Here is a 13442-nt window from a genome sequence, read left to right as displayed (position 1 = left end):
AAATTAAAACCTCAACCCAGGCCTGTCTGACTTCAATGCTGATGGCCCTGTAAATGGCTTAATGTAAACATGTTTCTAACCTCCTCTCTGCCAGGTAATCCTTTCTCATAGTGATGCACATTCAACTGGCTCCCTTCAGCTTCTTGGGGAACCAAGGTTTGTTTTTGTTTGGTTGGTTGGTTTTTGTTGTTGTTGTTTTTACCCTGCCTGAGACCCACAAATTGGCTTGATAGAGGCTGTCTGGCAAACATGTTTGTTGTAATAAAATCAGTCATGAGAGCTGGCCCACTGCTTGGAAGGAACAGCTGGGAAGATTCCTTATTTCATCACCTCTGGACTTTTCATTTAGGCATGAAACAAGCTTTTATAATGGGACCTTGTCTCTCCCTTTTCAGTTGAGGCCCCCAAAACAGAACAAAACTAAAGTTGCCAAATGCGCCCACTTTCTAAAGTGAGGTGTTTACAGTCTCTGCAGAGCTTACAGAAGAGCTGCTCAGGTTCCAGTTTTGTAAGCCTTAATTCACTACCTACTTGCAGGACATATGAGAAATTGAAGACTCCTGCATGTTTGACTCACCCTTGGGAAATTCAGGCCAAAGGCAGTGGCCGGAGCAGTTTACCTACAATGACAGAGTGATGAGAGGTGAGTTTCCACAAATGCAGGGATGAACTAGTGTTTCTTCTGGAACAGATGTGGTCCACAGAGAAAGACCAGGCCTGGGTGAGGTTTTTATCTACCTAAGAGAACTACTTGGAAGAGAGATAGGTTCTCAAATGAAAAGAATCTGTAGAATGTGTCACCAAATACTCAGGGGCTATAGGTAGTAAGTGTAAAGTCTAGGAAAATGCATTGCCTGTGTCACAACTATTGGAGCTAAGGATTCACAGTGATAAATCTTTGAGAAATTCAGAAACGTATCCTCCAAGAGAAAGAAAAAGTCTTAAACTTCTTGTCCAGAGAGCCACACCACCAAACCATAGCTCTTAAGTCAGAACTTGTCTGCTCCTTCCTTTTTTCTGCGACCTGCCTGCATTTCCAGCCCAACCCTGGAGGAGCTGAAAACAGCTACAGGAGTTGGGGGAGGGGCACACTTGGACCCCTCTGTCACACAAACTAATCCCACCACCTTTTTCTCTTTGCTCAAGCTGCAACACAGGTGTGCTGACACTTTGACAGATTTTTTGTTTACTTTTTTCCTTCCTCACTAGCCTGTGAATACTTCGAGGTCAACTTGATCTCTGTGTACATTTCTGGATAAACTTCTAAAAGTGCAAATGGGTCCCAAGTCAACTAATTAACATGATTTTTTGTTCATAAATGTGGGAGGATCAACCAAAGATCACCCAAAATGAACAAAGCAAACAACATCACAGAAAAACAATTGGGATGAACAAATTGAAACAACTGACCCAGAAATGGAAATACAAGGAACAGAAGAAAGTTTTCCTCAGCCTAAAGGAAACTTGAATCCCCACACTTCAAGGGAGAGCGGTAAGCCAGGCAAGATGTTCATATGGAAAAGCTCATACTTAGACACATCCTGAAGAAGTTTCAGAACTCCATAGGATAAAGAGAAAATCCTAAAAGATTTTTTTATGTGAGAAAACAGAGAGAAAACAAAACAGAGCAGTTTACCTACAAAGAAATTATCTTGAATGGGACCTACCCAGGCTTTCACTAAGTTTAGCAGCAGGAACATCTGGTTTTAATCTTAAACTGTATCCCTCATCAGCCACGAGAGTCCTTTGCTATTCCTGGGCTTCATGTCATGAAGAAACTATACCAGATGATTTCTGGGGTCTTTATCAGCTCAGATCTGCTGCCAATTCTTGTTGCTAAGCTCCAAAGCTGATCTTGCCGTTGGAGATTACCTGATGAACCCCACCAAGCCACTCCACTCCATAATTCTACAACATGCACAGCTGGGTTTTTTACTGCCTTCGCACTTTAAAGGAGCATGTGCATTTGCTTCCTGAACACACGCTGACTTACCAATTCAGTCTTCTTGAGAACAGAAACAGTAGTTGAAAGTATAATACTCTGTAAATGGAAAATACACAATAAACATCTGTTGGATTAAGCTGCCAACACACTCGTGAGCATCTGCAGTGCGTCTTATACTACACAACATCACAGAACTCAGAGAAGACCATTCAGATCTCCGCCCAGAGTTTATTGGACTGCGTAAAACAAGACTCTGGTTCCATGTGAATGTAATAGGTGGTACAACAACAACAAAACGCATGGGGTAATGCTCAGTTCAGCAAAATTAAACATTTCCTTGCTTGGGGACTTTTCAGGTCATTATTTGTGAGCCTCTGTGCATTGGTTTACAAAAATCTATAGCATTTCCTCAACATGGTAGAACATTTTTACTTACCAACTCAAGAAGCATACTCTCTAGGTCTATCTACTGGCTTCCAAAAAATGCAGTGGATAAAGAACATGTTAAATCACACCAGGAGGATTCAATCAATTAGCCATATCCAGAATGTGAGACATTCTACAAGATAAATGGCCAGTTTCTTCCACAACAAAGAAGTAGCATTAACCAAAAGGGATGGGACTATTGCAGAATAAAGAAACTTAAGAGAAAAATCAACCAAATATAATGTGTAGACCTGTTTGGATTAAGATTCAAACAAATCAAATGTAAATTGACATTTCTGAGGCAGCAAAGAAAATTGAACATGAACTGAGTATTAAAAAATGTAAGCATTGGGACGCCTGGGTGGCTCAGTTGGTTAAGCGGCTGCCTTCGGCTCAGGTCATGATCCCAGCGTCCTGGGATCGAGTCCCGCATTGGGCTCCTTGCTCAGCAGGGAGCCTGCTTCTCCCTCTGCCTCTGCCTGCCTCTCTGTCTGCCTGTGCTCACTCTCTCTGACAAATAAATAAATAAAATCTTAAAAAAAAAATGTAAGCATTAAGCATTTAAAAATTTAATTATTGTGAACTTTATTGGGTTTGGCCATGGTATTAAGGTTATATTTTTATCTGTTAAAAATCAACTGAAATAAAAAGGTAAGCTGAGGCAAGCTTAAATTACTAGTAATAGACTTTATTAGCGGAGGAACTGCAGTTTGGAAAATGTATGCTCCACAAGGTACAGATTGAGTCTGTTTGGGGTGAACTGTATTTATGGGCAAGGAGTGCAAAGGGGGAGTCCAGCCAGAGTCCACACAATAAGTTCATTGGCTTGAGGAAGGCAAGAGTTTCTTGGTGGATGTTCACTGGTCAGGAGCTAAGTGTCAGTCTTCCGTAAATCAGGCATTTGCAGGAAATCAGTCTCTCAGTTCTTAAGTGTTGTTTTCCTAAAGGTGCATGTGTGAGATTCTCTCTCATTTCCTCTGGTTCCATTTTAGATTGCAGTTCTTTCACAAACAATACATACTGAAATATTTATAGATAAAATGATAAAATATGTGGGATTTTCTTTTAAATAAATACTGATAGTGCTTTTTTCCTCAGTATGAGTTTTTGTTACCTGGATGTGTTAACTTTGTAAACATTTGTTGTCCTTTACACATATGACTTGTGCACTTTTTGTATTTAAGTTCTACTTCAAAAATATGAAACATTTAATTTGTTTTTTTTAATTTACAAATAATACAAATAGATGGCTAAAAATTTAGTTCATATGTAAAAGGGTATACAGTGAAAAGTATGTCTTCTCGCTGACCCCTGCAGACTGATTTCTTCTCACTGAGGCAACAACTGTTACCAATATTCATCTGGAGACAATTTTATATATGTATAAATGTATGTGCAAGCATGTCTAGGAGGGAGAAATCCATGTCAGTACTCATAGATTTTCTAGCTTTTAGGAGTTCCATGTTATTTCATTGTGGTGAGCATTAGCACACTTTGACTAGTTACCCAGTGCTGGACATTAGGTGGCTTACAGTTTTGTGACCACATATTGCTTGCAAGACTGTCCTTGCCTACAGACCTTAGTATTTATGGGTTTTGTAATGTTAATAGGTGCGTCTAGATTGTTCTCCAAGACTTTTGCCCTATTTAACCTCCGTTTCTACCCACCAGTATCTAACAGAGTGCTCAAGTTTATAATCTCCTGAGGCATAAATAGTAATGACCTCAAGAGGGAGATATTTCCAAAATAAATCAACCTTTGATTATAACAGTTCTTATTCAAATACCTTATACAAGGAAGACGTGGTTTATTTATAAATAAAATTAATACTGAGAAATGTCAACTGAAGTACTTCCAGAATAGAAGGTTTTCCCTTCTAAATGGGGTGATAAATAAATAAAATTTCAGAAAAATGATATCAGTAGGAAAACTGAACTATCCTTATTTAACAAGAAGGCTAATGAGATAAACTGAAAATTTTGAAAGAATGACTTGTTTATTTTAATGCCCTTTGTCTCTGACCCTACCTTTAGTCCCTGGTTCCACATCTGCTAGATCTTGCTGTTGTTTGTTTTAAAAATGCAATGCAATGCAAAATGAGTTTGAGCCCCACATTAGGTGTGGAAATTACTTTAAAAAAATAAAATCTTAAAAAAAAGAAAAGAAAAGAAAAGAAAAATGCCTGTAAACCTCATGGGGCAGGCTCTTTCTTGTTGACAGTGAAGCCTGTGTTTGGTTCAGGCTCAGTATTTAAGTGCTGAGCCCAGCCAGCAGCAGAGAAGGAACTTTTCTGGTATTGGGTTAGTTTGTGGTCATCTGGGAAAAACAGTGGAGCAAAGGCGGATAGTCCCTGGGGAGAAGCACGTGGCAGTACAGCGAAAACTTTGTAACCTTTAGTGGCTCATGGGCTCCTTTAGTAAGGATCTAAATCTCTCTCCAGAAGAATGTACACATTCAAATTATACAATATTTTGCATGCAGTTTTTAGGGGAAGAAAAATTTTTCTTTCTTCCCTTCTAGGTTCTTTAGCTAACTTAATACTTAAATTGACATAGGACAGGTTAACAGGAGAAAAACAAATTTAATTTTGCATGCACAAGAACCCCATAAAAATATGAAATTCAAAGCAGTGACCAAAGCAGGAAGCTTTTATGCCTTTTAGATAAGGAAACAATGAATTTGTGAAGAATTGACAAAGCAAAGGGGTTTGGGTTTAGGGTAGCAAATTAATAACGAAGTAACAAGATTTGTTTTTGCAGCCTTCTCAGCCCTAAATCGTGTCTCTGGTGATAAGAATCCTTCCTATCCTCATGGTACAACGAAGGTGACTTTCGCATGGGGAATTTATTTTCTGTTTTCAGGGGGGACAGAGGAGGTTCTGATTATCCTTGTACTGACTGTTTCTCAAGTAATTTTAATTCAAGATAATCTATATGCCTAAGTGGCATATTTTGGGGTGACATATTCTGCTCCCCTTCAAATTCACAACGCTTTATAGGACCCTCAAGCCCTTGGCCTAGAAGGCTTACACAAGAAAGTGTAATATTTATATTTATATTTACATGTATGAATATGTGTGTATATATATATAAAAATAGACTATGAAATATAAATATACTTACATTTTTATATTTCAGAGTCCAATATAAGGAAAAGAGCAGATCTTGCAAAAGCTATGACTACTTTACTTTTGGGTCCTTTCTGGCTTCAAAAAAAACCCAGAGAGGCACAGAAAAGCATCCATTCTGTGTGTGCGTATGTGTGTGTGTGTGCGTGCGCACACGTGTGTATGACTGTGTATAGTCTACATACGCTTTATAGTTTTACAAAATAGTCCTAGCTTCATGAAGGGCTGTAATTGGATATCTTTTCCATTAGATGGAGCTATATCTTTGTTACATGAGAATTTCATGAATTTTATTAAAGGAATGTTTTATAGATGAAGAATTTTAAGGTGGAGCCAGAAAGAGATGCAAATTAAAATCGTTTTTGGAGTAGCCATGCTACTTCTAACTTTTAAAATATCTTGAGTTGTTAATATGGGTGCATTTGCACAGGTCTTATTTTTTTACATGCTATTGATAGCATATTTTAAAAACTTTACTTTTTGTGACCCCCTTAAAAAATACCCAAACCAAACTTTTCTCCTAGGATAGCTGTTAATAGTATTTCAATTAGGAGAGTCTCTTATGGTTTCACAGTTTGCTGGGGGGTAGCGGGGTGGGAGGGTTAGGGTTGCTGGGTGATGGACACTGGGGAGGGTATGTGCTATGGTGCGTGCTGTGAAATGTGTAAGACTGATGATTCACAGACCTGTACCCCTGGGGCAAATAATACATTATATGTTAATTAAAAAATAGTATTTCAATTAGTATATTTCTAGAAACAGGTCCACAATCACTTGTTGGGATTCTGAAATACAAAAACCAGATTTTGCAAATTAAAAAAAAAAAAAACCAACAAGAAATTCAGCTAAATTTGAGTTCTGTATAAACACTAAATAACAATTTCTAGTGTAAGTAGGTTCAATGTAATATTTGGGACATATCCAAAAACTTTGTTGTTTATCCAAAATTCAAACTTAATTGGGCATTCTATACTTTGTCATGTAACCCATTCTGAAAACCAAAGATTTTTGTAACTTATTTGATGGGGAAATATAGCCTATATTGATGTGAAATTATTTATAATCTTTTCCTCACTTAGTGTGAATGTTTGTGTGAGTCACTGCAAAGATATTAACATGTTTGATTATGGACACTGCTGTGGCTCTGCTGGAGGTGTCGCATAATATATGGTATTTGTGCCAGGTTATCTTTTCAAATTTAGAAAAGTATTGAATTCCAAAATACAGCGGTCTCCAATGCTTTTAGAAGATAGCTTATGATTTTCTGGTAATTTTTTTTTTAGTAAATAAGAAAAATAATTATGCAAGAGTTTATTTTTGAAGGTACTATAAGAAATTTTAAAAATCCAAAATTAGTTAATTATAGGTAATATGACTAGAAGTAAAACTCCTAATTTCCTTCTGAAAAGTGCGTCTTGGTCTTCCACTGTCTTTAAGAACATCTGAAAAATAACACAGAACACAATGCACCTACAGTCTAAACTGACAGTGGAGAGATCATTTAATCCTCTCCAGACAAAACAAAATCACCTTAGCCTCTGAAAGAGAGGTGGTCATCTTTCCCTCCCTTCAAACAAAACAACCCCTACGGAAGGAGACTGCCCACCTTCCTTGGCATTACATTCCAGAATGCGGTGATTTTGCTACTTAGGAAATGCTTTCTAATTTGTCTTAAATGTGTCTGCTTTTGGTAGATCTTTAATAGAACACCTATTGATTTTCTCCTCAGATTTCTATTTTCAGATTAAATAATTGCAGTTCCCTTCAGAGTTCTTCCATTATAGCCATTTGCCAAACCTTAGTATTATTACTACACAATTAACCTTAATCTGGTATAGATACAAGATTATACACACACAAGAATCACGCTCCACAACAGTGCCGGTGTTTATGATGTATTTACTGGGTCTTTTCCTGCTAGGCCTTTTTTACCATGTCAGTTTTTTCTACTAATGATGACGATAGGTTTTTATTCAATGAATTACCTAGTGTTCCCTTTTTCTTTTACGTATATGTTTATATTGCATGCATCTTTTTTTTCTTTTAAGATTTATTTATTTATTTATCTGACAGAGAGAGACACAGCGAGAGAGGGAACACAAGCAGGGGGTGTGGGAGAGGAAGAAGCAGGCTTTGTGCTGAGCAGAGAGCCCGATTCGGGGTTTGATCCCAGGACCCTGAGATCACGACCCGAGCAGAAGGCAGATGCTTAACGACTGAGCCACCCAGGCCCCCTGCATGCATCTTTATAAATGTCGGGGTTAAGAATCTGTGGCTTAGCGTTCCTCAGTCCACACTTGTGCAGGAAGCTGCAGCCAGACCCACATTGGAACCCTGTTTTGCAACCAATATGACAATGAGGTCACTGTTTGGAGCTCTCAGGGCAGGATTAGTCCAATTGAGTATGCAGTGGAAGCTGTCAAACAAGATTCAGCCACAGTTGGTCTGAAATCAAAACCCCATGCCGTGTTGGTTGCATTGAAGAGAGCACAGTCAGAGCTTGTAACTCATCAGAAAAAAATTCTCCATGTGGACAAGCACATCGGTATGTCAGTTACAGGACTTACTGCCGATGCTAGACTGTTCTGTAATGTTATGTTCCAGGAGCGTTTGGATTCCAGATTTGTATTTGACAGACCGTTTCCTGGGTCTCATCTTGCATCTCTAATTGGAATCAAGACCCAGATACCGACACAACAATATGGCCAGAGACCATATGGTGTTGGACTGCTTGTTGCTGGTTATGATGATATGGGCCCTCACATTTTCCATACCTGTCCATCTGCCAACTATTTTGACTGTGGAGTCCTGTCCATTGGAGCCCGTTCTCTCTCAGCTCGTACTTACCTGGAGAGACACATCTCTGGGTTTATGGAATGCAGTTTGAATGAACTGGTTAAACGTGTTCTGCATGTCTTACAAGGGACACTTCCTGCACAACAGGACCTAATACAAAGAATGTTTCCATTGGAATTGTTGGTAAAGACTTGGGAGTTTATGATGATGATGATGATGATGTATCTCCATTCCTGGAAGGTCTTGAAGAAAGACCACAGAGAAGGGCACAGCCTGCTCAGCCTGCTGATGAACCTGCAGAAAAGGCTGGTGAACTGATGGAACATTAAGTCGTAAACCCGTCTATATGTATATTATCAAGCCTGTAAGAATGCAGGAGCACTACTGGTAATAATCTATACTGTGAACCAAAAGATGCAGGGTGGTCCTATGGTATGTTTTGGGAATCAGTCCATGTGTGTTTTTCCCAAGCAACTTGTTTGAAATCATATAATGGTGTGTGCATTTTTCTTTGACAGGCTCTATACAATCATTTTCTAGAAAGTATAGTTATCTGTGCTAATGTTTTTATATGAAGAACAAAGTGTCTTTGTGGTTTTAAAGACAACTGTGTGGGGCACCTGGGTGGCTCAGTGGGTTAGGCCTCTGCTTTCAGCTCAGGTCATGATCTTGGGGTCCTGGTATTAAGCCCCGCATTGGGCTGTCTGCTCAGCAGGGAGCCTGCTTCCCTCTCTCTCTCTCTGCCTGCTTCTCTGCCTACTTGTGATCTCTCTCTCTGTCAAATAAATAAATAAAATTAAAAAAAAATAAAGACAACTGTGAAATAAAATTGTTTCATCTGCCTGGGGGGAGTATTGTGTGTCTTATTGTTACTCTACATAAGTTCTTGATGCCTAAAAATGATTTTTTTTCTTTTGATATGACTCAGGTGGGAAGAAAACTTCAAAGCTGGATTTGAACTTGAGATCATTTCCTTCATTATTAAAACAAAGTGACAAACAAAAACATAATTCTGTGGGGTTTTTTTCCCCTGTCTTGCCTTATAAAAGCCATCCCTGGATCTGTAGTTGTCTGGATTTTGATTTGGGTATCTCCCCCTCATTTATGCGAGAGTTATACAGACACCTTTTGATTGTACAAGGAAATAGACATTGTGTAGTCCTATGGAATGAAGCTCTGGAGAAAACCTGGCTTTGTCCCTGGGGCTCCCTTAATGTAAACTGGGGGTGGGGAAACTCATTATGAGGCCTCATTGTGCCCATTTAGTGTGAAGGTAACAGAAGAAAATAAAATCGCTATTCATAATTCCCCTTCACTTTATAAAGAGGTCTTCTAATTTGCTGGCGACTGTTGTACAAGTAGGCAAGTCAGGTTGCAGGTGAGTGACTGGAGGAAGGAAAGGCACCAGTGGGGCCAGGTCCTTTCTGGGGTACGAGGGGTAAAAACCCCTGGAGGGGCCAGGGAGAGTCAACTCCGATTCGGATGTTTGCAGCGGTTTGCTGAAAATGTGTACCATAAGACTTCTTTACTGTTTCTCCTTCGGGATCTGTAATAAAGTGTATTCTAAAAAAATTTCCAAATGCTGGGAATGACTGTGTTTCTTGTATAAAACAGGGCAGGGGCCTAAGTCCGAACTGGTGTGAGGAGAAGACAGAGTCAGCCTGTAAGGATGAGTGACAGCCTACATCTTCAAGGAAAACACTTAGGGCACTGCCTGGCAGGTCCAGGGGTCTAAAAACCCTTCTGCACCCATTGTCTGAGAGAGAAGAAGGTGTTTTGTAACAGAGAACAACAGCGGACATTTATGACATTGGAACGGAGTTGTATCTGCAAAGGTCTGTGCTCTAGCAACCAGAGACGAAGTAGCTGGTCATTAGCAGTATGATAATTAAAGAAGACATTGTTTATTAAAGTCTGAGCCTTGAACAATTGGACATAGAAAGACTATGAATTCACACATAACATAACAAAATGAAATGTTTGAGTGAGGACTCAGTCTAGCATGTGATCTGGTTCCACGAGGGACACAAAGAGGTAGCAGTGGGTGCCATTGAACTAGGCTATGAGAATTCAAGAATCTAGACCTGACCATGGCCTCCCTAAGTAACTTCTTTAATAGCTTCTGATTCACAGTTTCTTCTGAATTGAGAACCGTTTGAGGATAATAGTTTTATTTGTACACTATTTATATTATATTGTTTTTGTGTTGGCCTTCATTTAAATGTTTTTAAACTTTATCACAAATCATTTCTAGTGTGAGATTGGTTCTTCTTAATTGTTTTATAAAATTCTTAGAAAAGAGACTTAGGTACCTACACTAGATAGATACAAGATTACACTTATGGCGGGGCACCTGGGTGGCTCTGTTAGTTGGGTGTCTGCCCTCGGCTCAGATAATGATCCCAGGGTTCAGGGATGGAGTCCCCCATGGACTCTCTGCTCAGCGGGGATCCTGCTTCTCCTTCTGTCTCTGCTGCTCCCCCCTCTTTCTCTCTCTGCCAAATAAATAAGAAAAACCTTAAAAAAAAAAAAAGAAGAAGATTACATTTATGGCTATGTTTCTGAATCCCAGAAGGCAGAGTAGGTAAGTAGCAATCCTTCAGAAAATCTGTCTCAATAAAACTCGTTTCTTCATCATTGTGCCACACATTGTACTTGATGTGTGTGTTTGGCAACTCAGGATTTTTTTTTAATACCTTTCCAAATTACAAAAGTAATAAGCACTCTAAAAACAATACAATATAGGAAAGTATAAAGAAAAATGAAAATCATACTGGATCTCTCCATTCAGAAGTAAAAACTTTGTGGCCCACCGTGTTTAACTTTGAGTTTTGGAAATTAGGTTGATGAGCTCCATAAAGAACAATCTGGAAATTGCACATTGGAATTTAGCCAAGATTGATGTATGTATTTAAAAATTCTTGAAATTCACAGGAGAAATCTTCAGTTTTTTTATTTCTTCAATTGTTCCTTAAGTATCCTAGGATTTAAGTACTTGGACCTGCAGAACTGAACATTTGATGTATTAAAATCAACTAGAACTATATTAATTGTTCAAGGTGTACTAGCATAGCTGATGCGTGTGTGCAAAGGAGCAACAAGGAAAAGCATCCATTCTCTCCCTTTTTATCATAGAAAAAAGGGACTTCTTTCCTCCTTTTACAATTATATACCTTTTATTGCAAGTGCACCATATATTATCATGTCTTAGCCTCTTTACATGTTGTCTATGCTGCTTTTCTGATTTTACTCGAAGAAATGAGATGGAAATAAATGAGGAATGTAGTTTTAAATAATTAAGACTTGATATCCCAATTATTAATACTACCTGCCTCACTCTGTAGTAATTTAAAAATTATTAAATTCTATAGGCAAGGTCAAAAACACGAAGCCTGCGAGGACATCGTATACGTGTCTGCTTTAAGGTGCTCGGTATAATATTTTGGTAATACAGGAGGACTTACTTGCCTAGAAAGATGAAATTCAGTGAGAACAAGGTTTTCTGGAGATGTGTTTAACCCCCTCTAGTGGAGAGAAGTGTAGGGAAAATTCTCCAAATATTTTGATTTGCCTGCAAAATTTATCTAATTAGATGATTCTTTCTGAGCACATTAGACTTGCTAATTAGTCTTTAGTTAGTTAAGCAAGAGAAAGCTGGCCACCATTTAAAAAAAAAACCCTCTCATTCCCTACACACCTATAAACTAAATCAGCTTTACAGAGATACTTAGAAATTAACTGAAATGTTATTAGCATATTTCATTTCTTAGTCAAACCAAACAGGACAGATCCCTGATATAGAAAACCCAGCTACTTCATTTTTAGAAAACTAAAAAACAAAACAAAACAAAACAAAACTAACTTTGGCCAGATTTCTCCTCAACTCACTATTTTAGGACAAAATCTTATCATTTCTATTAGCAATCATCCACCAAAGAGGGGAAAAATACCTGTGGTCCTTGCTACTGTTGTGTTTAAGAAGAAAAACACGTCTTACTAAAGCATCTTCAGCTGGCGTTTGTCATGAATTGATGGGTGTGTTGAACTTGGGCGTCGTGCAGCTCAAAACACGGTTATTCTCTTAGCATTCTTCGGGGGCTCTGTGCATTCGCTGGGTGCCAAAGAAAACATCTAGATCAGCAATTTCTCATAAATCATTGGAACATGGAACATGAAACAAGAAGAAATCAGGAATTCAATAATAAATATGGCAAGGTGCACAAACAAGAGAATTGAAACCAGATGAAAAGGAGCCTTTCAGTACAGAAGGTCAAGGAACACTTTTCCCCTGCTCCCTCAAAGACTTAGAATAATCCCTCTGATTGTGCTCTCCATCCAGACATCAGCTTACTGCTCTGACTTGGTTTTGGAATATTTATGTGGCGGATTTAAGGCTTTAACATACAACTGAAAAATTAGTGTACTTTATTTTAGTTTGCTCAAGGCCCCAGACCATTATTCAATGAAGAGGAAAATAGTGTTTCGTGTACTTTAAGGAGCCCTGTGCTCACATGCCTTGAAATAAATTCTAGATATGTGTATATAAATATAACTCAATTTATACAATAAATTTTTTAAACTTGAAGTTACATATGTGATTAACAAAAGGTAATGTGACTGCTTTTGTTTATAAATAAAATGTCAGAATTTCTCAGGAGCCATCTTAGGAAGATATACTTACTCTAACAATGTTGACATTACTAAAGATGTTACAGGAATTGCTCTTTGAGTCTTGAAAAGCTTTAATCTATTTTTAACAAAGCCTCTGTAGTGGCAAAGCCTCCTTTGTCAGCGAGTTTGAACTTTTAGAAACATAGTCATTTGGTGAGAAGTATGGTAAATCATGTAGGTGAAATGATTTTTTTGCTAAAAACAATGTAGAATAATAAATTAATAATAAAACTGGTTTTGAAAGCATTTCCCAGGAAAAGTTACAAAATATGACCAATGTCTCCTTACACAATTATTCGGTATACTCGGTGAGTATGGAGACATTTGGATTCTGTTTTATCTTTTAACAAAGAACCTTATTTTGCTCTTTTATTTTTAATATTTTAATTTAATTTGATTGTAAGTGCATGATGAGAACTCACTTTAAGACAACATCCTACATTAAGGAGGGCACGGATGTAGTGAGCACTGGGAGT

General features: G+C 38.2%; 1 protein-coding gene across 1 annotated transcript; it reads left to right on the top strand.

Annotated features, from left to right (window-relative positions):
• Window positions 1–564: 564 nt before the first annotated feature.
• LOC308343064 (proteasome subunit alpha type-1-like) lies at window positions 565–8624 on the top strand (the record flags this gene model as incomplete). Its single annotated transcript, XM_080803917.1, is given in 3 exon segments — window positions 565–643; window positions 7805–8446; window positions 8449–8624. Coding segments are annotated over 3 exon segments (897 nt in total).
• Window positions 8625–13442: the final 4818 nt, after the last annotated feature.

Source organism: Martes martes, assembly GCF_963455335.1.
Source record: "Martes martes genome assembly, chromosome: 1".
Taxonomy (NCBI): domain Eukaryota; kingdom Metazoa; phylum Chordata; class Mammalia; order Carnivora; family Mustelidae; genus Martes; species Martes martes.
Note: the sequence above shows the minus strand (reverse complement) of the source record. Positions and strands in the feature narration are given on the sequence as shown.